Source organism: Pristiophorus japonicus, chromosome 18, assembly GCF_044704955.1.
Source record: "Pristiophorus japonicus isolate sPriJap1 chromosome 18, sPriJap1.hap1, whole genome shotgun sequence".
Classification (NCBI taxonomy): Eukaryota; Metazoa; Chordata; class Chondrichthyes; family Pristiophoridae; genus Pristiophorus; species Pristiophorus japonicus.
This window is the reverse complement of record NC_091994.1, coordinates 99,282,486-99,309,474: the sequence shown is the minus strand read 5'-3', so window position 1 is coordinate 99,309,474 and position 26,989 is coordinate 99,282,486. Positions and strand designations below refer to the sequence as shown.

The 26,989-nt window shown below is 41.2% G+C and overlaps 1 protein-coding gene across 2 annotated transcripts in view; it reads left to right on the top strand.

Annotated features, from left to right (window-relative positions):
• The window catches only part of prkcz (protein kinase C, zeta), a 608,260-nt gene that overhangs the window by 309,337 nt on the left and 271,934 nt on the right, over positions 1–26,989 (top strand). The window contains exon 5 of one of the 2 annotated variants that reach the window (XM_070860461.1): positions 6,340–6,425. In XM_070860461.1, the coding sequence (XP_070716562.1) occupies positions 6,340–6,425 (86 nt within the window). Of the gene's footprint in view, positions 1–6,339; positions 6,426–16,039; positions 16,129–26,989 lie in introns of those variants that run through there. The other variant, XM_070860462.1, reaches the window with a different exon arrangement.

The window sequence follows — 26,989 nt, the reverse complement described above, 5'->3', positions numbered from 1 at the left end:
CATACAGGCAAATAAACAGGAAAAACAGACAAAATATAAAGGAAAAAATTGACTTGTACCCACAACCTTCTGACTCAGGTGAGAGTGCTACCCACTGAGCCACAACTTACACCTATGTTCCTCTCTGATCTGAGTCGCTCTCGTGCATGCTTCTTAGCAGCTGTCTGAGAACAGTATTATTTGAAGATAGACATTTACTTTCAGAGGTGGTTAAAAAAAAATGCCTTTTGTGACTTGGAAAGGTGGGAAAATTAAATTATTTGCTCATGTAATTCATCAGTGGCTTTTTGAACTTGAGATTTTTCCTTTTCCCTTACAATTTAAATTACATATGATAAATTGGCCATAGTGTGTATATTGGGCATTTTGGGCTGTTGAATTTGGTTTAATTAACAAACATCTCGAGTCTGGACAATTTTATTTCTTCAGTTCAGATATACATAATGTAATCTTTCAGATAGTGTTGTCTGTGATAATGGTTATCAGCTCTTAAAGGCCCTCTGTAATACTATTGACTTTTACAAGTGTGGGGACAGCCTGTGACAAATCAACCACTTGTTTTGCAGTATAGATTTTTTTTTGGCTTGTCTGAACTGAACTGCCTGAAAATTGAGGGCGCTTGTCTGCTGGCTGTGGTAATTGAGTTGCTAGTACAAGTGAGCATGATTATATAATTATGAAGTACTGACAGTCAAAAGTGCAGTACAGTGGTCAGGATCATATAATGATTGAAAAATGGTACACAGTTTGATTAATAATAGATCTGAAGTATAAATCAATGTTTCTGTAGTTTCAATAATGCTTCTGTATTACTTTTTCATATAAAGTGTAATTAAAACAGAAACAAGGTCCACAAGCACACAACTATTGATTATTGACTTGTTGGAGGAGAAAACAGTTCTCCTGCAAAATGTAGTAATGAACCTAACAGACCAGGAAGGTTTCAGGTTTGTTCCTAGTCTGTAATGAGTTACCATACTTCAGTCACTGGTAAGGGCAGTGTAATTGGCTATAATTTCCTTGGAGCAAGAAATATTACTCAGGATTGTCATTCATGGCCAGTTCCCAGTGACTCCTATTGCCAGTGACTTGAAAAGTACACTTCTGTGAATGTGCAAAGAAGAAGGGAATAGACTTGGCTGTAACTTCTTCCCCGGTCATCACCATTCAATAGCCTGCCAACATGGTCTGGGCTTGTGTAAAGAATGGATGTATGGGTAAGATATTGAAAGGATGCTAGAGGTTATGAAACCATACCAACAACATAAGTCATTGCCTTCAGGAGAGGATGGGAGTAAACTGGGATAAGTATGATACCATTATCGATTTTAGTAAGTAATCCCAATTGTTGTGGTAATGGCTCGCACTCTGAACATAATTGTTGTGCCGCCTTTCCTGTATGATGCATGGCTTTTACTTTTGTTTCATGTGCAAATTTCTCTTCCTGCATATGGTCTTGCAGATTAAACGGTGTAGTCATTATACGCTGATCAGTAATCTTGTGGTGGTTGAGCATTGTGCAAGTTTAAGTTAGTAATATCATAGGTCAGAGGAGGAACAACAATACAAAATCTGATGAATTAAACATAAGGAATAAATACTATAAGGTCTTGCTAGACTCTATCCAAAAAAGAATGTAGTGGTGTGGTTTGCAGTGCATAATTTGAATTACTTTGATACTATTATTGCTAATGTGGTTGATTAATTTTTGTTTGCCTTAAAGGATCATTTAGGTTGGATTCAAATTTTTGAAAACTACATTTCTTGCCAATGCATTAGCTTCCCAGGAATTATTCACATTGGAGTAAATACTCTTGCAATACTGTTTAATTTTTGGTGTTTTTGTTTTAAATGTATATGAAACTTGAGAATATATTGACATGATCTGATCAATTCGTTGATCACTTTATCGTATGCTATTTTGTTTACCGACCCAACACACACATTTTGTAAAATATGTCTCTTATTCAGCATTTCTGCAAACAGATACACTCGGTCTCATTTTAATAATAGAAGGGTCAAGAAAACAATTTTACACTTAACGTTTATATATGCAATAAAGGAAACTCAGCTTGTTGGATGTCTTTATCGTTTTCACATCAAGTCAGTTTTTGTCACTGCACATGCAGACATCAGTTCTGTGGTGTTTAAGACCTTGGAGCGGACATAAGAACACAACCATAGATCTATATAATTAAATGTCCTGCAATTTGGGTGCATCATAATGCTCCCTCTGAAAAGGTGTTCCAATTCAAAGCATCATAACTTGAGATGTCCATAGGACAGAGAAATCATAATTGACTTAAATAACCACTATCTTTTGAACATGCTGTTTGGATTGCATTTAGGGAATAAGATATTTGAGCAAATCAAAAGCCAGTTCCATTCAATAAACAAGCAGGGAAAGCTATCAATCAATAAACAGCACCAATTTGTTTTCCAAAGCTACAATTCACAAACCAGCAAATAGTATAAAACCAACTGGTCAAATCACTCAGTTTTCTTAGTCCTTTGAGTTATTATGTTGCTTTCTTACATCTACAATGTAAATTTATGCCATAATAAATACATTAAAAATGACACAAACTTACCCATCAAGATAGAAATGCGTCAGAGGAGTTTAACTCTCACAACCCAGCTCCTCCCTGTTGTGCAGGTGTTGGATTCTGCTTTATTCCCAGTTTGATTCTTTAAATCAAGTGGAAGACAAATTCTAGCTCCTGCTGACACATTCTGTGCAGTAAGAGAATGAGAAAGATCATTAGAGTTTAGCATTCATCCCTCCTCTGGGGAATCACAACACCCTTAGTGTACCACAGCACTCCACATTACATGTAAAATGTACAGATAATGAGATATTTTAAGATGAAAAAGAAATGGCAAATACTCTTTTCAGCATTTTATACAGTTTAAGCAGTTATGTGAAAATTTTGTGTTTGTGTTCTTTTTCCATCACTGAGGGGAACTGATGTGTGGGCTGGGGCTTGAGGGGGTTGTTTTAGAAGCTTTGTTGCTGAAATCAGTCTTCACAGCCTGAGTTGCTTAGTTGGTCAGTTTGCCCTGGACCATGGTGAGTGACTAACCTATTGTGGTGCGGCTCATTGGGGAAAACCTCCCTGGCGCATTACTACACCATTGACAACAGTAGTGACTTACAATTATATTATATTTCATGTAGCAAGATATCCCAAGGCATTTCAACAGAGGAGGAATGAAGACAGAGTTGGAAGGGAAAGCCAAAAGTGTGCTTTAAAAGATATATTTTTAAAGACAGATAAAGTAGCAGCATAGTAGAAGGGAGTTCCAGATGAGAGGGCCAAAGTGGCTGAATGCTGTGCCACAATTGGTGGAGTAAAAGGAGGAATGAAGTAGTGAATTTAGAGGACTGAAGGCTGCAGACGCGAGAGGTGGGGCATTGAAGCCAGTAGCAGCTTCAGCAAAAACTACAAATCCACCAAGGAAAGTAGGGCGAGATCTTTTTAAGTATATAAATAGCACAAATAGGTTTTGGCGAGGGAAGACAGAAGAATAAAGAAAATGTGTGCATATGAAGCAAATACTGCAAATCTATTATAGTTTTTGACCAAAAAATGTTTTGTTATATAAATAACTGGGGGTTTTGGGGAAAAAGGAATAAAATTATTTGCAAACAAACTTTATAAAGTGGTAGATAAAAAATATTATTTGTATGGTCTATATCTTCCAATATGAGCAAGTTGTCGGTCATGTGACACTCCTTTAGTATATTTATTGTATTATAGCGATGGGGGATCTGCTGATAGTTTAATATAGTTCTCTTGGGCACTAGAAATGTCACAGATTGACCACTCAGGAATTCTTTATTCATACCAGATTCCTGTGAAAAATTGGAATTTCCATGCAGCACTGTAACAACTAAATATGGCGGACATAAGTAAGATGGTCACCATTGGTCCAGATGTGAGTTGGTACTAATGTATTGGTTATCTTTTTGAACCAATGAAGTTGCCACCTCAAATCGGGTCGTCATGTCTCTGGAAGGATGAAATGCTGTGATACAGTTGATTACATAAGTGAAAGGGTTGACCATTTTCTCTGAAAGTATATCGGTGGGGGTGTGCACTTTGCTGGATAGCCCAACTAAGTTAAGACTTACTGCTAATTTTCATGGTTTCTGTTCATTTCCATGTCCAATTATGATATCTTAATTTAGTTTGCAATCCTTTTTTTATCAGATGAAATCCATCAGTGTTGTGCAGCAAAATGCAGACCACTCTGAATGTTTGATACCTTTGTCCATAAGCAATCATTTCATCTCATGAGTAATTGCATCAGTTATTGAATTTGCATTGATGTTTAAGGAGAGTGGTTGAAGCGAATAGTTTAGTGCATTTAAGGGGAGGCTAGACAAGCATATGAGGGAGAAGGGAATAGAGGGCTATGCTGATAGATTTAGATGAGGGAAAACAGGAGGAGGCTCGAATGGAGTATAAATGCCAGCATGGACTGATTGGGCCGAATGGCCTCTTTCTGTGCCGTATGTAATCCTATGTAACTCTTATGTTGAAGCAGAGTTTATTAAAAGCGAATTCGATTGCTGATTGAAAAAGAGTACTGTTAAAGGATATGAGGAGCAAGCAGGAGCAAAGGATTTGGCTAGGTAGAGAAAGCCATTTTACTGTAATTTGCGGTCTGTGACAAAACAAAGGCATTCGCCCCTGGCTCTGAAGTAAGTTTCCCACAAAGATTACTTGCAATCTCCATGGCGAGCTGTTTGGCTTTTCCAAAATCAGTGTAGTATAATGGGAATCCCAGCGTGCTGTGATATCAACGAGCTGTCTGAGTAGCCAATCAGAATGCAGAATTCTCATAGACTGAGAACCAGGAACTGAGTAAACACCTTTGATTCTAACTTTTTTTAAATACTGGAGAGCAAAACGAAGATTGGGGCTCTTGCATGGCTAAAAGGTAAACCTGAAATAAAGAACAAATTTTGTTAAAGACATAAATTTTAAAGTTTCTTAATTTTAACTTTTATGAAAATTGATAAATTTGACACTGCACAAAATTAAAATTAATATTTCAGGGCCATATCTTTTGTTTAACAATTAAAACCCCAGTTACACCTAATCCAAAATCGTCTAACTTTTAATGGAATATTTAACAGCAGTATGTCTGCAAAAGACGTGAAGTTTTCGTCAGTTTCCCTGATTTACCTGATTACACTGATTGTCGGCTGTGGGGTGTGCCACAGCGCAGCCAGTGTCGGAGCAATGAATGACTGACCGCATGTTCAAAATTTCCACATTATACTGCGCATGTGGTCAGTTTCAAAGGGGTAATAACAGCGACCACTGCAAATTCCAGGCCAATGGGTCATATGGTCTGTTTCTGTGCTGTAATGTTCTATGAATATTGTGGTCCTAGGATAAGGGACTGACTGCAGCATTTTGTGATTTAATCAGTTCGACCTACCCTTTTTCACTATAAAACACATTAAAATGTTCATTATTGGTAGATAATGGTTTTAGAAACCAAATACACTAATATCTGCTGCCAGTGTCAATTGAAGTGCTGTTTCTTCTGATTCGTTTTATTTCTCTCCAAACAGTGATTGTACTTCAAAAGTAGATCATTGGCTTTTAAACGCTTTGCTATATCCTGAAGTTGAGAAAGGCCCAATAGAAATTCAAGTCTTTCATTCTGTTGGCTCTTTTATTTATATTTAGTTAGGTTTTATTTTTAAAATGCAGGTGTCATGTTTTGAAAACTTTTCCGCATTGTGTACAAGTCAGTTTGTGGAAATCAGTTTTCTGCCTTAGTCTTGCCTACAGCAAGCAGTGTTTATGTTACAAATAGCTTGCTGATTTTAATTGCTGCAATGATGAGATGTCACAGCAGAGTAAGTACTGTCTTGCATCCCTGTGTTTCAACCCTGTATAAAGTAATGTATAGGGGAAGGGGAGTGCTGAAGCACTGCTGCTTTGATTGATGTTTCTCTTCTAATATTCCCAGGAAATTATATGGCAACAATAACTGTTGCAGCCAAGGATAGCTTCATATGCACATCATGCCTTGTCTCTGTTTCACCTGTGTTTCCAAAAGATAGCAGTCGTAGAATTGTAATAAGATTAAAATAACATGTGGATGAGGCTTCTCCTCTCTCAGTGCCACAGAAACCTGGCTGCATCTTGTCACTGGATCTCCATGATTCTGCAGCTTGTTGCTCAGACTGTGAGGTGTGCTGTGACAGAGTGGGAGATGGGCATACAACTCACACAGCATCTTGCTTACTAATCAGTTGCCAGAAGAGATACCCTATTATGCTGGTCCTTTACACCTTATTTCTCTCAATTATAGAATCAATCTATAGACGTGGGGCCAGAAGATGGCGGAAGCTCTACCGTGTGAATGGACATCTCTTCCAGGCCAAACGATTTAACAGGGTGAGTTAATTGCCTTTATGTTTTTACATTATCTGTTTGTGTAATAATAATCTTGCCTTTTCTAGACATCACATGTAAGCATTATAATTAGTGCTTGAGCGTAATGCATGCAAAAATATTCAGAGCATATATCCGATTTGGGAGCAGGAGAGAGAGAGAGATTAAGTGGTGCTTTCTTAATTATTTACCATGGGGACCATCAACGTAGTGGACTTTGTAGCTTGTTCAGGGTTCCAGCATGCTATTATTTGTATAGATTGATTTTAGATTGCAGCACAGGCAGCATCCACCACAGTTATCTATAATTTACAGTTTGTCTGTAACGATGTTTCTTCCTTGAAACCTGAAGCACAATTTTTTTTTATTGTATTGCTAATTGCCTTTACATGCTGGCACAAGGCATTTTGATAGGATGTTATTTGTGCTTTCTTAATGCAGTACTTTTAAAGTATTGGCAATTTTTTCCTCATCAGTTATTTTGGTGCTTATTGAGTATGCATAATTTAAAACCTTTAGAATATAACAACGACGACTGGTATTTATATAACACCTTTAACGTAGGAAAATGTGCCAAGGTGGTTTGCAGAAATGTAATTGGAAAAAAATTGACACTGAGCCAAAGAAGATGATATTAGGCGAGGTTACCAAATGTTTTAAGGAAGGTCTAAAGACAAAAGAGAGGCAGAGGTTTCAGGGGGTAATTGCGGAACTTATGGATTAGATGGTTGAAGGCACAGCTGCCAGCGGTGGAGAGAAAGGGGAGGTGGATGCATAAGAGGTCAGGGTTTGAAAAACACTGTGTTCTCTAGCAGTTGTAGGGACGGAGGAGTTTACAAAGTTAGGGGGAGGTGTGATGGCATGAAGGGATTTGAGGATGAGAATTTTAAAATGGAGGCGTTACTGGACCGGGAGCCACTGTAAGTCAGCGAGCATGGGGGTTATGGGTGAGCGGGACTTGGTGCAGGCATCAGAGTTTTGGATAAGTTCAACTTTGTGGAAGATGGGAGACCAGCCAGTAGACCATTGGAATAGTCGAATATGGAGGTGATAAAAGCATGAATGATGATTTCAGCAGCAGATGGAATGGGGTGGAGTGGAGATGGGTGATGCGGAAGTAGGTGGTCTTTCTGATGGAAATGATTATAGGATCTAAAGCTCAGCTCAGGGTCAAATAGGTCACTAAGGTTGCAAACATGGTTGGGAGGAGTCAGTGGTGAAGGAACAGAGCTTGTAGGGGTGGGGCAGAGGGAAGACTGGCTTTGCTATTCCCGATGTTTAACTAGCGAAAATTGTGGCTTATCCATGGTGGTTGTTGGACAAGCAAAAATGTAAGTGGCTTGGGGAGAATTTTTTTTCCAGGGACAGACGCAGAAAACAGTGGGCTTGGAAGGGCAGTGTGGGGGATACAAGGAAATGAGCAAACTTTGAGCTGAGTTTGAATTGAGCATATGTAGTACAGGGGTATACATATTTTCCCTGAGGCAACAGTACCATTCACTCAACTGTACAGATGGAATATTTTGCTTTAGCTTCTAGCAGTATCTGTGTCATGTATGTACATTCTGTTTGTAGCTACCAGATAGCGTCATTGTTGGAAGCCACTGAGCAGCACGCACATGGTGTTGCTCAGTAATAAAAGGCCAGTCATTTTGAGAGTCAGGCACTTGGGGCCGAAATAAAGCAGAGCCAATGGTATACCTTGTTCAGTTAAACAGTACTCAGTTTGTACCTTTATTGCATACATAACAATCTGCTTACGGTTTTTTCCAATATTATTTGAAGAAAAGCCAGTGGACATTGATTGTATGTGTGTTACATACCTGTTGTAGCTTTTGATTTCTGTGCTATAAACTTTGGATAATATATTAAGCTGAGGAGGGAGGGAGACAGGTGAGAGTATGTGGTGTGTGCCTTAATTTAGTCTTCAATTAAATTAAGGTTGAATTTTGAAACCTGCTAATTATCTCACTGTGTTTTGTTGAAAGTAAGTGAGTACTTATAAAGGGTGAATGTGAATAGCTTGCCCTGAGACAATAAGATTCTACTTTCTATCCTATTTGATGGGGAAGACAGTGGGGGGGGGGGGGGAAACAGACAGAGAAAGATGCAATTAGAAAGATAGTTTCCTTCCTCAATCTAAAGGTAGAGGCAGTGATGAGAGTGAAAGTCTGGTAGGAAGTAGAATGCAGAGAGGAATGGAAAGGAACCGCTGGTGGTCATATTTTCCCTGTAGACCTCGCCATAATTTCAGATTGTAGCCATTAATGGCATTTTTCCCACCACATCACCCACCACCTCCTGTCCAGGAAAGAAGAAAAAGAGAAGCAGAAAACACGAGTTGAGGGGAGAGTAGAAGAGGAGAGACAGAGAAAGAGCAGCTTGAAGATAACAAGACAGGCAAACTTAGTTAAGAATATTGGAATAGGAGTAGACCATTCAACCCCTTGAGCCTGTTCCACCATTCAGTTGAATCATGGCTGATCTGTATCCCACCTATAACCCTTAATACCCTTGCATAACAAAAATCTATCTCTCAGTTTTGACATTTTCAATTGGCCTAGCCACAATAACTTTTTGGGTGAGAGAGTTCCAGATTTCCTCTACTCTTTGTGTGATGAAGTGCTTCCTGACATCATGAGATTAACAAATATTATAAAACTCTGTTTCTGTGCCCAAGGTGAGTTGCAATATGGGTGTAATAGATTTTTGCTCTTGGTATCGTGTCAGCATCAAGCATTGCCAAATCACGTATAACATGGTTTACATATGGAGTAAAGCTCCAAAAAATGCAGCTTAACTCACAGCTTCAGAAGAGTAACCTATACTAGTGTGACACTTCTAATTCTATTCCAATCATTCTTGTGGCCTTTAGGTGAGACTACTAAATTCATGCTGAAGGCTTTGTGTTGCAGACTTATGCCTCTTGAAATAACAGGAAAAACCATGAATGCTGGAAATTTGAACTAAAACAAAAAATTCTGGGATGATACAGCAGTCAAATCAACTTTCTGAAAGAGAAGGGACGTTAATGTACTGTTCACTAGAACTGTTGACTGTTGTTCTGAAATAGGGTCATGCTGCAAATATTAACCTTTCTTTCTTTTTGAGATGCTGATTTATCTGCTATGTATTTCCAGGATTTTCAATTATGTATCTGTTAGTAATTAACTGCCCAAACTCTGCTTCGTACCTTTACCCCTGTCAGAGTTTAACCCATCAGTCCACACTAGATTAAAACCCAGGCCTCAAAAAGTGTTTAACCTGCTATTTCATCATATGTTAATATTCTAAATGTTAACTTGTGAGAAATTCACTGTCCTTACAATAGAAGATGGTAAGAGAAGGGATGACCAGCCGTGGATAACCAGGGAAATAAAGGAGAGTTTCAAATTAAAACCCAATGCGTATAAGGTGGCCAAGGTTAGTGGGAAACTAGAAGATTGGGAAAATTTTAAACGACAGCAAAGAATAACTAAGAAAGCAATAAAGAAAGGAAAGATAGATTACGAAAGTAAACTTGCGCAAAACATAAAAACAGATAGTAAAAGCGTTTACAGATATATAAAACGGAAAAGAGTGACTAAAGTAAATGTTGGTCCCTTAGAAGATGAGAAGGGGGATTTAATAATGGGAAATGTGGAAATGGCTGAGACCTTAAACAATTATTTTGCTTCGGTCTTCACAGTGGAAGACACAAAAACCATGCCAAAAATTGCTGGTCACGGGAATATGGGAAGGGAGGACCTTGAGATAATCACTATCACGAGCGGGGTAGTGCTGGACAGGCTAATGGGACTCAAGGTAGACAAGTCCCCTGGTCCTGATGAAATGCATCCCAGGGTATTAAAAGAGATGGCGGAAGTTATAGCCGATGCATTCGTTCTAATCTACCAAAATTCTCTGGACTCTGGGGAAGTTCCAGTGGATTGGAAAGCAGCTAATGTAACGCCTCTGTTTAAAAAAAGGGGGCAGACAAAAGGCAGGTAACTATAGGCCGGTTAGTTTAACATCTGTCGTGGGGAAAATGCTTGAAGCTATCATTAAGGAAGAAATAGCGGGACATCGAGATAGGAATAGTGCAATCAAGCAGATGCAACATCGATTCATGAAGGGGAAATCATGTTAAACTAATTTACTGGAATTCTTTGAGGATATAACGAGCATGGTGGATAGAGGTGTACCGATGGATGTGGTGTATTTAGATTTGCAAAAGGCATTTGATAAGGTGCCACACAAAAGGTTACTGCAGAAGATAAAGGTACACGGAGCCAGAGGAAATGTATTAGCATGGATAGAGAATTGGCTGGCGAACAGAAAGCAGAGAGTCGGGATAAATGGGTCCTTTTCGGGTTGGAAATCGGTGGTTAGTGGTGTGCCACAGGGATCGGTGCTGGGACCACAACTGTTTACAATATACATAGATGACCTGGAAGAGGGGACAGAGTGTAGTGTAACAAAATTTGCAGCTGACACAAAGATTAGTGGGAAAGCAGGTTGTGTAGAGGACACAAAGGCTGCAAAGAGATTTAGATAGGTTAAGCGAATGGGCTAAGGTTTGGCAGATGGAATACAATGTTGGAAAATGTGAGGTCATCCAACTTGGGGAAAAAAAACAGTAAAAGGGAATATTATTGAATAGGGAGAAATTACAACATGCTGCGGTGCAGAGGGACCTGGGGGTCCTTGTGCATGAAACTCTTTTGAGTTTACCTGCAAAAACATAAACATTAAAACCATGCCACCCGACCTGGGTGACACAGCAGACATTTTCAAGGCCCCTTTTTTTTTTTTTTGTGGTTTTTTTTGGGGCGCTAATCCCAAAAAGTTAGTTTGCAGGTGCAGCAGGTAATCAGGAAGGTGAATGGAATGTTGGCCTTCATTGCGAGAGGGATGGAGTACAAAAGCAGGGAGATCCTGCTGCAACTGTACAGGGTATTGGTGAGGCCGCACCTGGAGTACTGTGTGCAGTTTTGGTCACCTTACTTAAGGAAGGATATACTAGCTTTGGAGGGGGTACAGAGACGATTCACGAGGCTGATTCCGGAGATGAGGGGGTTACCTTATGATGGTAGATTGAGTAGACTGGGTCTTTACTCGTTGGAGTTCAGAAGGATGAGGGGTGATCTTATCGAAACATTTAAAATAATGAAAGGGATAGACAAGATAGAGGCAGAGAGGTTGTTTCCACTGGTCGGGGAGACTAGAACTAGGGGGCACAGCCTCAAAATACAGGGGAGCCAATTTAAAACCGAGTTGAGAAGGAATTTCTTCTCCCAGAGGGTTGTGAATCTGTGGAATTCTCTGCGCAAGGAAGCAGTTGAGGCTAGCTCATTGAATGTATTCAAATCACAGATAGATAGATTTTTAACCAATAAGGGAATTAAGGGTTATGGGGAGCGGGCGGGCGGGTAAGTGGAGCTGAGTCCACGGCCAGATCAGCCATGATCTTGTTGAATGGCGGAGCAGGCTCGAGGGGCTAGATGACCTACTCCTGTTCCTAATTCTTATGTTATGTTCTTATGTTACATGGATTGTTTCAATTACTGAATGTTTTGTGCACTTACTAGTATGTAGATGCAAGTTCTCTGCACTTGTGTAGTTTGCTCTCTCTATTATAGTCATCACTCATGGTTTAACAATGACTTGATGAGTTATAATCTACAGTGCCTATTGTGTAATCCCTCAGCTTCATGATAGCAATCGTTCCTTTATTGTGGCTTAATGTGTATGGGATATAATAACTGAAGCCTTTTGTTTTAACTACTGTTCTAATGAGTCATGTGACATAACAGCTGATGCTTTTAGAAGATTATCACAATAGAAATGTTTAGATAGTGGCCGTCTCCACAATTGAGCTACCTGTTGTCTGTTTTACAAGTATTTGCATTCATCATCATCATAGGCAGTCCCTCGAAATCGAGGAAGACTTGCTTCCACTCAAAGTGAGTTCTAAGATGGCCAATGTGGGAATTACAGTCTCTGTCACAGGTGGGGCAGACAGTGGTTGAAGGAAAGGGTGGGTGGGGAGCCTAGTTTGCCACACGTTCCTTCCACTGTCTGCGCTTGGTTTCTGCATGCTCTCGGTGACAAGACTCAAGGTGCTCAACGCCCTTCCGGATGCTCTTCCTCCACTTTGGGCAGTCTTGGGCTAGGGATTCCCAGGTGTCGGTAGGGACGTTACACTTTATCAAGGGTGTCCTTGAAGTGTTTCCTCTGCCCACATGGGGCTCGCTTGCCGTGTAGAAGTTCCGAGTAGAGTATTTGCTTAGGGAGTCTGGTGCCAGGCATGCAGACGATGTGACCCGCCCAACGGAGCTGGTCGAGTGTTGTCTGTTTTACAAGCATTTGCATTACAAGATATAGAGCATGCAGTAAAGTCTGCTGTGACAGTGAAATAATGATTCGATTTCAGAGGTTTTTGCTGTTTATCACTGCTGGCCTTTGTCATCTGGGTGACATTTCATTAAACACTAATTGTATATACATGTTACTTCTTTGGTGGTGCTGTGCTAGGTATTTTCAGTGTTAAAGGTGTCATAACGTGTGACACACAATAGCTGTTATTTTATAGTGAGAGTATATTACTCTGACCACAATTAATTTTTTTTCAACCATCATTTTTTTATGTGGCTGAAATATGTGTCTAAAATCAGGGTTTAAATAATTGTAAAAATACATATTTCATAATAACATGATTAACGTTATCCATTGAATTGTATTACATAGCATTTACAGCACAGAACCAGGCTATTCGGCCCAGCAAGTCTATGCCGGTGTTTATGCTCTACACAATCCTCCTCCCACCCTTCATCTAACCCCATCAACATATCTTTCTATTCCTTTCTCCCTCATGTGTTTACCTAGCTTCCTCTTAAATGTATCTATGCAAGTCGCCTCAGCTGCTCCTTGTGGTAGTGAGTTCCAAGTTCTAAAAACTGTCTGGGTGAAGACATTTCTCCTGTATTCCTTTTGGATTTATTAGTGACTATCTTATACTTCTGTCCCCTAGTTCTGGTCTCCCCCGCAAGTGGAAACATTTTCTCTACGTCTACCCTATCAAACCCTTTCATAATCTTAAAAACCTCTATTAGATCGCTATTCATTCTTCTCTTTTCTATCGAAAAAGACCGCAGTCTCTTCAATCTTTCCTGATCGGTATAACTTCTTAGTCCTGGTACCATTCTGGTAAATCTTTTTTGCACCTTCTCCAGTGGCTCTATATCCTTTTTATAATATGGAAACCAGAACTGTTCACAGTACTCCAAAAGTTTAACATGATTTCTCTGCTTTTCAATTCTGTCCCTTTAGAAATGAACCCCAGTGCCTTTTTTTTGCTTTTTTTATGGCCTTAGTAACCTGTGTTGCTACTTCTGGTGATTTGTGTATCAGTACCCCCAGATTCCTCTGTTCCTCTTCCCCATTTAGACACTTATTTTCCAAGGAATATGTGGCTTGCTTATTCTTCCGACCAACGTGTACCACGTCACACTTATCTATATTGAGGTTACTACATGCCCATTCTGCAAGATTATTAATGCCTTCGTGTATTTTGTTGTAGTCCTCGTCTATTAAGTGCAGCCCCCAATTTGCTGTCATCTGCAAATCTTGAAATTGTACTTCCAATTCCCGAGTCTAAATCGTTTATGTAAATGGTGAACAGCCATGGTCCCAGCACCAATCCTTGTGGAACGCCCCTTCCCACCTTTTTCCAGGCTGAGTAACTACCTTTAACCCCTACTCTCTGTTTTCTGTTTTGTAGCCAGCTTGCGGTCCATTCTGCTACTTGTCCCCGACTCCACTGTTGACCGTAGTCATAAATCTACTATGAGATCTTATCAAAGGCCTTTTGAAAATCCAAATGTATTATGTCTACTGCATTACCCTTATCTACCCTTTCCATTACATCAAAGAATTCAATAAAGTTGGTCATGCATAACCTTCCCTTTTGAAATCTGTGCTACTATTATATTTTCAGTTTCTAGATGTTTTTCTATTACATCTTTGAGTAAGGATCCCATTATCTTTCTTGCCACCAACATTAAACGAATTAATCTGTAGTTCCCTGGACTTGTTATATCTCCTTTTTAAATATAGAAATAGCATTAGCTATCCGCCAGTTCTCTGGCACTGTTCCCGTTTCTAATGAGAAGTTATATGTAATAGTGGCTCTGCTGTCTCTTCCCTAACTTCAATCTGCAATACAACCGGACCAGGGGTATTGTCTTCTCTAAGTTTGATTAGTTCATCAATTATCTCTTCTTTCTAGCTTAAATGTATTTATATATTTTTTCATCTCTTCTAATGTCATGCCCACCTTGTGAGTCTTCCTGGTAAATACTGAAGCAGAGTAACTATTCAATATTTCTGCCATTTTGCCGTCATACCCTGTGAATTTAGCCTATGCATCCCTTAGTGGTCCTATCCTGATCCTGTTTTTTCTTTTGGATCTGTAGAATACTTTACTGTTTATTATTATATTCCTGATAATTTAATTTTGTAGTTTCACTTTGGCTTCCTAATTGTTTTTTGACATCTTTCCTGATCTTTTCATATTCCCTTTTGTCATCCTTTTTTGTCTTTGTACTTAGTGCATGCCTTTTTCTTCAATTTCAATTTACCATATTTTCTTTATTCATCTGTAGTGTGCCATTATTGGCTAGTGTGTTCTTGCTTTTTAGTGGGATATATTTCTCCTGGTCTCTCTTGACTACCATTTTATGTTTTGCACTGCTGTTCTATTTCTTTGTTTATCAGTAAATGTTTCCAGTTTATTTTCCCTGGTTCCATTTTCATTCCCTTAGAGTCAGTTTTGTTCTTTGTCTTATTTGTGTCCTTCTCAATCTTGTCTTTTCTATGTTTTAATGCCTTCATAATTGAAAGCCTCAGAAGGGGGAGCAGAAAGAGAGATTGAGGTTAGAAGGAAAAAGAGAGATGAGAAGTGTGTATGCCGTCTTCATTTGATGTTACTTAAGATTGCAAAAAAGTTGAATTCTGAAACCACCTGTTTACGTCACTTATGTTGATGGCAGAAAAAGATCAATGCTTATCACGTACACCAGTGAGATGAGGTTCTGATCTATAATACCTGTGAGACAAGGAGAGAGAGAGAGACAGATAAAGACAGACAAGCGTTTGTTCTGTCTCTTTCTAATTTGATTTTGCTCTTTAAAAAGATACATTTTGAAAGAAAATAAGGAGATAGATGAGGGAGGGAAACTGATTGAGGGGAGGGGCCTCTTGGCACCTACTGATGAGGGGGAGTGAGTGGGAATGGTGGAGGCTGGCTGGTGTGTTAATGGTAAATTGAGCAAGGGGGAGGGGAAGACATGAATTGAGCGGGTCATTCAAAGAGGAAGAAGTAGTAGCAGTGAGAATGCAGTAGAAAATGGATTGATTGGTGTGAAGATGAAAGGGTAAGGGAAGTGATTGGAGTGAGAGAGTGGGGGGAGCATGAGTAATGTGGGGGAACCCCACACTCCCACTCTAAAAGCAGCCTGCAGCCGTTGATGGTTCCTTTTCATCACCGCATCATTCCTACCCACCCATTATCTCCCATCTGAAAGGAAACAAGAAGACGAAGAGAATCAGAAGAGGACAGGGAGAGCAGCCAAAAGAGCTGTTGAGGGGAGAGAAGTAGCAAAACACAAAAAGAGTGACAGAAACAAAAGATATGAAAGAGATAATCAACAGCACAAAAACAAAGGTAGGTGAAGGAGTAACCCTGATCTCTGAATGTGTGCAATGCCACAGGAGATCATCCACTATGGAACAAAATAACTTTCTTTTTTAATGTAGATTTTGTAGCAAGTCGGAATCTGTTTGAAAGATATAACTTATTTGGATGACTTTGATTTAGCATGTAATTTGAACCCCTAGATGTATCTTATAAGCATACCCCAACCTGTTTACCTATATTTACTGTACAAAATATCTGTTGTATTAAGAGGAAACTGCAGGTTGTAACACTTAACTCTGATGTCAGATGATCACAAACCGATAGTGATTTAACAACCGTATTACAATCACTCAATTGTAACCTAACCCCAACTGCCAATGTTGCTCTGCAATCAATCAGTAGGTTGACTCGTATTCATACTGCTACTCATTCGTGTTCTCATTTTATCTCTCTCTGCCATTTCTCTTTCTTACTGTTTCTACACCTCCCCAACCAATATGGCACAGCTGCTTTGCAGTGGCTTGTCATTTTCCCATGATGCCCTGATAAGATTAGAAGATTGGTGTGTGGGCAATGTCTGGTGTGTTGGTCCAACAGTGTTATGTCGCCAACCACCTCACACTCGGCTTTGTTTACTATGAGAGATTGAATTCAGTTTGGATTAAAGCTCCAGGATAATTTTTTTGACATTTTATAATATTTCTGTATCTAGCTTTTTTAAAGAAGTGGGGGGGGGGGGTGCGTGTGGTGGGGGGGGACAGTACTTTAATGCACCAATATAATATGCTGCGGAAAGATTGGACATGGATATATGTTCATGATTCTCCCATGTATGGAGTTTCTGAATCTAAATGGAGTTATTGGAAGCGGTGCTGAGCAGAGGCACCTTGCTTCCCAATGAAAAACTTGAAAGACAACATGGCTAATGTTCAACTTGCACACCATCCAGTAGCATGACCAGATCACCAGCCCAACACCCTAATGGGAGAATAACTTATGGATTGGTGGTCCAAGAAGGTTGTTGCTCATTAAATAAATGTGCCATATTTAATACGTGCAGAAACAGGCTATTTGGCCCAACTGGTCAATGCTGGTGTTTATGCTCCACACAAGCCTCTTCCCACCCTACTTCGTCTAAACCTATCAGCATATCCGATTCTTTGCTCCCTCATGTGTTTATCTAGCTTTCCCTTGAATACATCAGTGCTATTCACCACAAGGTAGAACAGTTAAATGTAGTAATATTGTAATAATAATTATAAAGTGATTACTTTTAATGGGGGTTATGTCTAGCAGCAAACAAAAGATAATTGCAGCAATTTGTTAATGTATTCATTGGGCTTTCTAGAACACCTTTCAGTGGAAAACCAGCTGATTCAACAATCACATGGATAGAAATAAAGGGGTCAAGTTTCGGGCCGCGCCTAGAATGATGCAGCCCCGACCTGGACGCCCATTTTTCGCGCCTAAAAGTGCGACAGAAAAATACCTCTTAATTCTCCGGCTCCTTGCTGGTCCCTGGGAGCTCGGCGCGGTGCGCACACAGCAGTGGGGGGCGGAGCCTCAGAGTCGTGCCGATTCTGTAAGTGAAGGTGGGCGGGGCTAAGTTAAATGAGGCAACGTCGTGCCGGCAGCCCTGTGCATGCGCGTTGGAGCGCATGCGCAGTAGCCCAGAAACATTGGCACTCAGCCATTTTTAAAGAGACTTAAAGAAAAGTGTTGATTTGTCTCGTGGACCCTTGAAAAGGCTGGGATTGAATTTTGGTGATTTTTTTGTGTCTGAAGGAGTGCTTTTAGCAGCACTGTTGAATAAATCACCTGCTGAAATTAGTGAGTGCTGCTTTTCACTGCTAAACTTCCAGAACAGGTGCTGCATTGGTGCATGCAAATTAAGGACTGTGTTTTGAAAAATAAGAGTGTCAATTCAATACAGCGATGGAACAATGTCCACCAAGAACAAAGAATTTCTTGCATGAGGAAGTGGAGATATTAGTCAACGTCATTGAGCAGAGATGGCAGGAGCTAGATACCAGCAACAGAGGTCACATAAAAGTGCCACCTGAAGAAATGAAGAAACGTTGGAACCAAGTTGCAGAAGATTACTGCGCAGTGGTGCATACCATGAGATCTGGAAGTCAGTGTAAAAAGAAATGGCACGACCTTGGTCAAGTAGTTAGTGTAAGTAATATTTACAATTTTTAATGTAATTGTAATGTGACTATCTATGTCCCACCCTGCAGAAAGACGCACTCTGTAAAAAGTTATATTTTACTCATTGCAGAAGAAATTGGCCCACAACAAAAGGGAAGCAACGCGAACAGGAGGAGGCATGCCCAATATGCATCCACTGACACCCTTGGAACAGCGGGTAGCTGCTATGATGAGTCATACATGGAGAAAAGCAATCAGTACAGCACAAGCTGGGCCTGCACACGAGGAAGAGGGTCTGAAAATGCATCGTGGCCCTTCAAATCAACCTGCTGCCTGGCCTGCAATGTGTGAGAGTACTCATGCCACCCATTCCGCCCCCCTCCCTTGCTGTTAAACATTTGACTGTTCTGATGTATTTTGCAGAACATGATGATGATGATGATGCTGCCAACCCTGAGGATCCTGAAGATACAGAACAAGAACCAGTACAACCAGATGCGGACGATCCAGACTGGATGATGGCGGCGATGATTGACATGTCTACAGGGGAGAGCTTCCAAATTAATGTTTATGAGCCCCCATTAAGGGGCATCAGCATTTCAACTCCTTGCATAGGTTCTGGTTCCATCTTCCATGGTTTTGATTCCGCTGTTGCAGGTCCCAGTGGTGCTGCTGGTGTAATGGAGCAGTTTACACCCATTCACCCACCATCCCAGCCCACGGCTCGCACTCGAGTGCTGTCGTCTGGAACACCGAGCGCCCCACCATCCCAGCCCACACCTCTCTCTCTAGTACTGCCGTCTGGAGCACAGATCCTCCCACCGTCCCAGCCTGCGCCAACCTGTGTAATGGTGCTGTTTGGAACACCGAGCGTCCCACCGTCCGTGCCCATGCCGCCCAATGTAGTGGTTCCATGAGGCAGACCCAGGTTAGAGGAGAAGGAGATTGGAGACACGCTCTCCTGAGATGCAGCGTGCAACAGATGCGGCTCAGGTTGTGGCATTGGGTATGGAGACCAATGAGCTTACCCGATCGCTCATCGGTAGCGTCAGTGCAGTGGGTGAAGAGGTGACGATCCTGACGGGAGAAATAGCAGTAATGACACAGGAACTTAGGGAGGGAATGTCCGAGGGAGTGCAATCGCCGGCACAGGCCGTCAGGGAGGGAATGCAAGTGGCAGCACAGGCTGTCAGGGAGGGCACGCAAGTGGCGGCACAGGCTATCATGGAGGTAGCTGCTGCAATAAGGACACACAGCCCCGCCAATCAAATGACACCCCCATGAAGAAGTGAACATTCACTGAGATGTGGATGAGAGATGGTTGCAGCCTTTGCTGCTTTTGTTCTTGTTCTTGATGTAGCTGCAGTAGCGTTTTTCAAATTGAAATTGTTTTGTAAGTTTTGTAACTTTACAACTTTTAACTGATCTTCAAGAGTCATATTATAAAGTTTGATGCAACAAATATTTTATTACAGTGACATTAACTTTTCAATAAAATATTTTTTCATTAAAACTGATTCATCTTCCATTAACACAACACAATGTAGGAACAACTGCAAAGAATAAACACGTCCATGCACAACAGTGGTTGCAGAGCCCTCAGGCATCAGTAATTGAAGCGTTCACGGATGAGTTGCTGGCGCAGAGCTCGAGCAATCGTTAAAGAAGCATGATGGACGGTCGTGCTCCGGCATCAGTCACTTGCATGCTTTCCTGATCGTCGTCACAATCCACATCCTGCTCTTCAGCCATTGCATGTTCAGCCATGAACTCATTGAATGGCGGTGCAGGCTAGAAGGGCTGAATGGCCTACTCCTGCACCGATTTTCTATGTTTCTAAATTTCTGGCAAGTGCAAAAACAATAGGGCGGTAATAGTGGGGGATTTCAAATACCATAATATTAACTGGGATGCTATCGGTGTAAAAGGTATAGCGTGTACAGAATTCCTAAATTGCATTCTGGAGAACTTTTTAGCCAATACGTTGCAAGCCCAACAAGAGGGGTGGGGGGCAGTTCTGGATTTGGTTTTAGGGAGTGAAGCTGGGCAGGTAGAAGGAGTATTAGTGGAAGAGTATTTTTGTGGTAGTGATCATAATTCAGTTAGTTTCAGCATAATTATGGATAAGGCAAAGATAAAACATGAGTAACGATTCTTAATTGGGGGAAGGCCAATTTTACGAGGTTGAGAAGTGAGTTAGCAAAAGTGGACTGGAAACAGCTACTTGAAGGTAAATCAGTGTCGGCAGTGGGAGGCATTTAAGAGAGAGATACATGGAGTTCAAGGGAAACATGTTGCCACAAAGAAAAAGGGTAGAACTGCCAAATTTAGAACCCCCTGCAGATTTGAAAACTGCAAGTGTAACACCCTTATTTAAAAAAGGAGGCAGACAAAAAGCAGGAAACTATAGACCAGTTAGCCTAACATCTGTGGTTGGGAAAATGTTGCAGTCCATTATTAGGCAGAATCAGCATGGATTTATGAAGGGGAAGTCATATTTGACAAATATAGAAACATAGAAAATAGGTGCAGGAGTAGGCCATTCGAGCCTGCACCGCCATTCAGTGAGTTCATGGCTGAACATGCAACTTAAGTACTCCATTCCTGCTTTCTCGCCATACCCCTTGATTCCCCTAGTAGTAAGGACTACATCTAACTTCTTTTTGAATATATATCATGAATTGGCCTCAACTACTTTCTGTGGTAGAGAATTCCACAGGTTCACCACTCTCTGGGTGAAGAAGTTTCTCCTCATCTCGGTCCTAAATGGCTTACCCCTTATCCTTAGACTGTGTCCCCTGGTTCTGGACTTCCCCAACATTGGGAACATTCTTCCTGCATCTAACCTGTCTAAACCCGTTAGAATTTTAAACGTTTCTATGAGATCCCCTCTCATTCTTCTGAACTCCAGTGAATACAAGCCCAGTTGATCCAGTCTTTCTTGATGATAGGTCAGTCCCGCCATCCCGGGAATCAGTCTGGTGAACCTTCGCTGCACTCCCTCAATAGCAAGAATGTCCTACCTCAAGTTAGGAGACCAAAACTGTGCACAGTACTCCAGGTGTGGCCTCATCAAGGCCCTGTACAACTGTAGTAACACCTCCCTGCCCCTGTACTCAAATCCCCTCGCTATGAAAGCCAACATGCCATTTGCTTTCTTAACCGCTTTCTGAATGCCAACCTTCAATGACTGATGTACCATGACACCCAGGTCTCATTGCACCTCCCCTTTTCCTAATCTGTCACCATTCAGATAATAGTCTGTCTCTCTGTTTTTACCACCAAAGTGGATAACCTCACATTTATCCACATTATACTTCATCTGCCATGCATTTGCCAACTCACCTAACCTATCCAAGTCACTCTGCAGCCTCATAGCATCCTCCTCGCAGCTCACACCGCCACCCAATTTAGTGTCATCCGCAAATTTGGAGATACAACATTTAATCCCCTCGTCTAAATCATTAATGTACAATGTAAACAGCTGGGGCCCCAGCACAGAACCTTGCGATACCCCACTAGTCACTGCCTGCCATTCTGAAAAGTACCCATTTACTCCTACTCTTTGCTTCCTGTGTGACAACCAGTTCTCAATCCACGTCAGCACACTACCCCCAATCCCATGTGCTTTAACTTTGCACATTAATCTCTTGTGTGGGACCTTGTCGAAAGCCTTCTGAAAATCCAAATACACCATGTCAACTGGTTCTCCCTTGTCCACTCTACTGGAAACATCCTCAAAAAATTCCAGAAGATTTGTCAAGCATGATTTCCCTTTCACAAATCCATCCTGACTTGGACCTATCATGTCACCTCTTTCCAAATGCGCTCCTATGACATCCTTAATAATTGATTCCATAATTTGCTGGAGTTCTTTGGGGATGTAACAAACGGAGTGAATAAAGGGGAACCTGTGAATCTGGTATATTCAGACTTCCAGAAGGCATTTGACAAGGTGCCACATAAAAGGTTACTGCACAAGATAAATGTTTCCGGGGTTGGGGGTAATATATTAGCATGGATAGGGGATTGGCTAACTAACAGAAAACAGAGAGTCGGGATAAGTGGTTCATTCTCTGGTTGGCAACCAGTAACTAGTGGGGTGCCACAGGGATCAGTGCTGGGACCCCAACTATTTACAATCTATGTTAACGACTTGGAAGAAAGGACTGAGTGTAACGGAGCCAAGTTTGTTGACGATACAAAGATGGGAGGAAAAACAATGTGTGAGGAGGACACAAAAAATCTGCAAAAAAGAGGCTAAGTGAGCGGGCAAAAATTTGGCAGATGGAGTATAATGTTGGAAAGTGTGAGGTCATGCACTTTGGCAGAAAAAATCAAAGAGCAAGTTATTATTTAAATGGAGAAAGATTGCAAAGTGCTGCAGTACAGCGGGACCTGGGGGTACTTATGCATGAAACACAAAAGGATAGTATGCAGGTACAGCAAGTGATCAGGAAGGTCAATGGTATCTTGGCCTTTATTGCAAAGGGGATGGAGTATAAAAGCAGGGAAGTCTTGCTCCAGTTATAGAAGATATTAGTGAGGGGTGCAGTTTTGGTTTCCATATTTACGAAAGGATATACTTGCTTTGGAGGCAGTTCAGCGAAGGTTCACTTGGTTGATTCCGGGGATGGGGGATTGATTTATGAGGAAAGGTTGAGTAGGTTGGGCCTCTGCTCATTGGAATTCAGAAGAATTAGAGATGATCCTATCGAAACGTATAAGATTATGAGGGGGCTTGACAGGATGGATGTGGAGAGAATGTTTCCACTGATGGGGGAGACTAGAACTAGAGGGCATGATCTTAGAATAAGGGGCCACCCATTTAAAACAGAGATGAGGAGGAATTTCTTCTCTGAGGGTTATAAATCTGTGGAATTCGCTGCCTCAGGGAGGTGTGGAAGCTGGGACATTGAATAAATTTAAGACAGAAATAGACAGTTTCTTAAGCGATAAGGGGTTTTGGGGAGCGGGTGGGGAAGTGGAGGTGAGTCCATGATCAGATCAGCCATGATCTTATTGAGTGGCGGAGCAGGCTCGAGGGGCCGTATGGCCTACTCCTGATCCTGTTTCTTATGTTTATGATGAGGTGCATACAGGATAAGATTAGGCAAAAAAGGGAAGCTTATCAAATATTAAGAGCTCAACACTGCAGAAAGCCAAGAAGAGTATGGAAAGTGTGTGGGGAAATTAGGAAAGCAAAGAGAGGGCATGAAAATATACTGGCAAATAGAATCAAAGAATTACATAAAGAGCAAAAGGATAACTAAGGAAAGAGTAGGAACTATTAGGGACCAAAATAGTGATATATGTGTGGAGGCGGAGGATGTGGGTAAGGTACTTAATGAATACTTTGCGGCTGTCTTCACAAAAAAGGTGGATGATGCCAATGTTGACGTTAAGAAGGAAGAAAGTGAAATATTGGATGGGATAAACATAGTAAGAGAGAAAGTATTAAGGGGTTAGTATATTTGAAAGTAGATAAATCAACAGGACCGATGAAATATATCCTAGGCTATTAAAAGAAGCAAGGGATGAAATTGCAGCGGCTCTGATCAACATTTTCCAATCCTCCCTGGCTACAGGAATGGTGCCAGAGGATTGGAGAACTGCTAACGTTGTACCATTGTTGAAAAAGGGAGGAAGGGATAAACTGAGTAATTACAGGCCAGTTAGTCTAAGCTCAGTGGTGGGCAAATTATTGGAATCAATTCTGAGGAACAGTGTAAACCTTCATTTAAAAAGACACAGATTAATCAAGGACAGTCAGCCTGGATTTGTTAAGGGAAGGTCTTGTCTGACTAACTTAATTGAATTTTTTGAGGAGGTAACGAGGAGGATTGGTGAGGATAGTGTCTTTGAAGTAGTCTACATGGATTTTAGCAAGGCTTTGGACAAGGTCCCACATGGCAAGCTGATCAAAAAAGTAAAAGCCCATAGGATCCAAGGGAGAGTCTCAAATTGGATCCAAAATTGGCTCAGGAAGAAAAGGATAATGGTTTACGGGTGTTTTTGCGACTGGAAGGCTGCTTCCAGTGGGGTTCCACAGGGCTCAGTACTCGGTCCCTTGCTTTTTGTCGTATATATTAATGATTTAGACTTAAACGTAAGGGGCATGATAAGAACATTTGCATATGATACAATAATTGGCCGTGTGGTTGACAGTGAGGAGGAAAGCTTTAGACTGCAGGAAAATATTGATGAACTGGTCAGTTGGGCAGAAAAGTGGAAAATGGAATTCAATCCGGAAAAGTGTGAGGTAATGCATTTGGGTAGTGACAATGAGGCAAGGGAATACACAATAAATGGGAGGATATTGAGAGGTGTGGAGGAACAGAGGGACCTTAGAGTGTATGATCCTTAAAGGTAGCAGGACAGGTCATTAAGGTCGTTAAAAAGACATATGGAATGCTTTCCTTTATTAGCCGAGGCATAGAATATAAGAGCAGGAAAATTATGCTTGAACTGTATTCAACATAGTCAGACCACAGCTTGAGTACAGGAAAGATGTGATTGCACTAGAGAGGGTGCAGAGGAGATTTACAAGGATGTTGCCAGGAATGGAAAATTTTAGCTATGAGGAAAGATTGGATAGATTGGGGTTGTTTTCTTTGGAACAGAGGGGAGATTTAATTGAGGTGTATATAATTATGAGGGGCCTAGATAGAGTGGATAGGATGGACCTATTTCCCTTCGCAGAGGGGTCAATAACTAGGTGGCATAGATTTAAAGTAATTGGTTGAAGGATTAGAGGGGAGATGAGGAAAACAATTTTCATCCAGAGGGTGGTGGGAGTCTGGAACTCACTGCCTGAAACCATCATCACATTTAAAAAGTACTTGGATGTGCACTTAAAGAGCCGTGACCTACAGGGCTACGGACCTAGTGCTGGTGTTAATTCCTGGATTCTTTTACCTCAATCTGGTTCAGTAAAATTACTGAGTCGAATACCTCTTGTGCTTTGAACAAAGCAGTCTTTATTACCGGCCAGTAAGACCTATCAGACAGAAGATATACTCTCTGGATAGAGCGTACACACTCCCTACGGATAGGTGAAGTTACATCGTAAAGCGTTAACAGTTATACAGTTTTGAAATCAGATAACAAAATACAAATGGATTGACAGTCTAACTCAGACACTCATTAGTCAATCTATATGAGATGTTCTTCTTGAAAGCTCAAGTATTGCCTCCAAATGTTTCAATCTAATGGTGTGACTATTTACTGAGACCTTGCAATTCTGCAGATGTATTTCATGTTACAATTATATATTATTGGCAGGATTAGTGACTTGAAACCTTGAGACAGATTGTTAGCTATGCTGATGTTGCACTATTTGCAATCTGACATTCTCCCAGCTATTCTTCCATGGCTTATACATTTTCATATATCCCGTTTACTTTACTATCCTTAATTCCATATATTCCGTTCAGATATCCACACTGGAAGGTGGGATTAGGCTGGGTAGCTCTTTATCAACCGATACAGACACGATGGGCCGAATGATTTTCTATGATTCTATGAAGATTAATATGAAATTACTGAAGGCACGAGAAGCAAAGTAATTTTTCTATTGAGCTTGATCAGTGTTTTTCTGAGATGGAAGCAACATAGTGGTGTTAGCCAATTTCAAAGAAAACTTCACAGCAGATGGATTTCCGGTGATGTTGCACAGCAAGGTCTCAGCTTGCCCCTGAAGCTGTTACTTCAGGAGATTTTTTTGTGCTTGAAGTCACACTATTATCATATTTTATTTTTGCCTCAGTACTGTGAATTTTCTTTTCTTTTTGTTTCTTAGTTTATTCATGATGGTTTTGTCAAAAAAGGAAAAAATTTGAACTATGAATCTTTAAATTTCCCATTAATTTCACAGCTTTCAGTCACCAAAACTCTTGAGGCTAGAAATTCAGTTGGTTAGCGCCCGGGAGGGGAGCCAACCAGGCGCTAATGGGTTTTCACACAGCGATTTTTGCGCCGCTCGCAAACTTCAGTTGGATTTTAGCGGCGGCGCTGACCTTTAGTGCCACGCCCTTTAGCGCCAGACAGATCGTGACGTCAGTACGAATACATCACCCCGGACGTGACCTTCATTTTTTTCACCTCACTTGGAGCTAAAGTCGCCAGAGAAAGCAGGCGCTACCTGCGGTTGGTGCTATTTGAAGGGATGAACGCCGGGTCACTGAGAGGTTAGAGTGAGTACTAACAGTTATGGTAGCACAATTTGTAGCTCTTGCCTAATTGTTGTTCGTTATTTCTTTAACTTACCAATTACCTACTCATTTTCACCTCGTCCCTTGGCATCTAGATGGGGGCAATAATGGCAATGGCCTGCGGCAATGACTTCGTAGGTGCTGGCGCCAGCTGCAGATACAAAATATAGCCAATGTGGCCCGAGGCATGAGGAGAGGCCCTAGAGGTCGAAACAGGAGTCTTTACTCCCGTAGGTTTTCTCGGGAGCAATTCTCCCACATTAATATATTGGAAAAGCAGTGGCTAAGAAGGCTGAGATTCAGTAAGGAGGTGGTCACAGAGCTGTGCCACCTCCTGCAGGTAAACCTCCAGCCTCACATCAGGACCAGGACTTTGCACTCAGTGGCAGTAAAAGTGACTGGAGCACTCAGCTTCTATGCTACCGGCTCCTTCCAGGCTACAGCAAGGGCTATCTCCAACATCTCCCAAATTGCTATGCGTTGCTGCATCTGGGAGGTCACAGGCGTTCTATACCGCAGGAGAA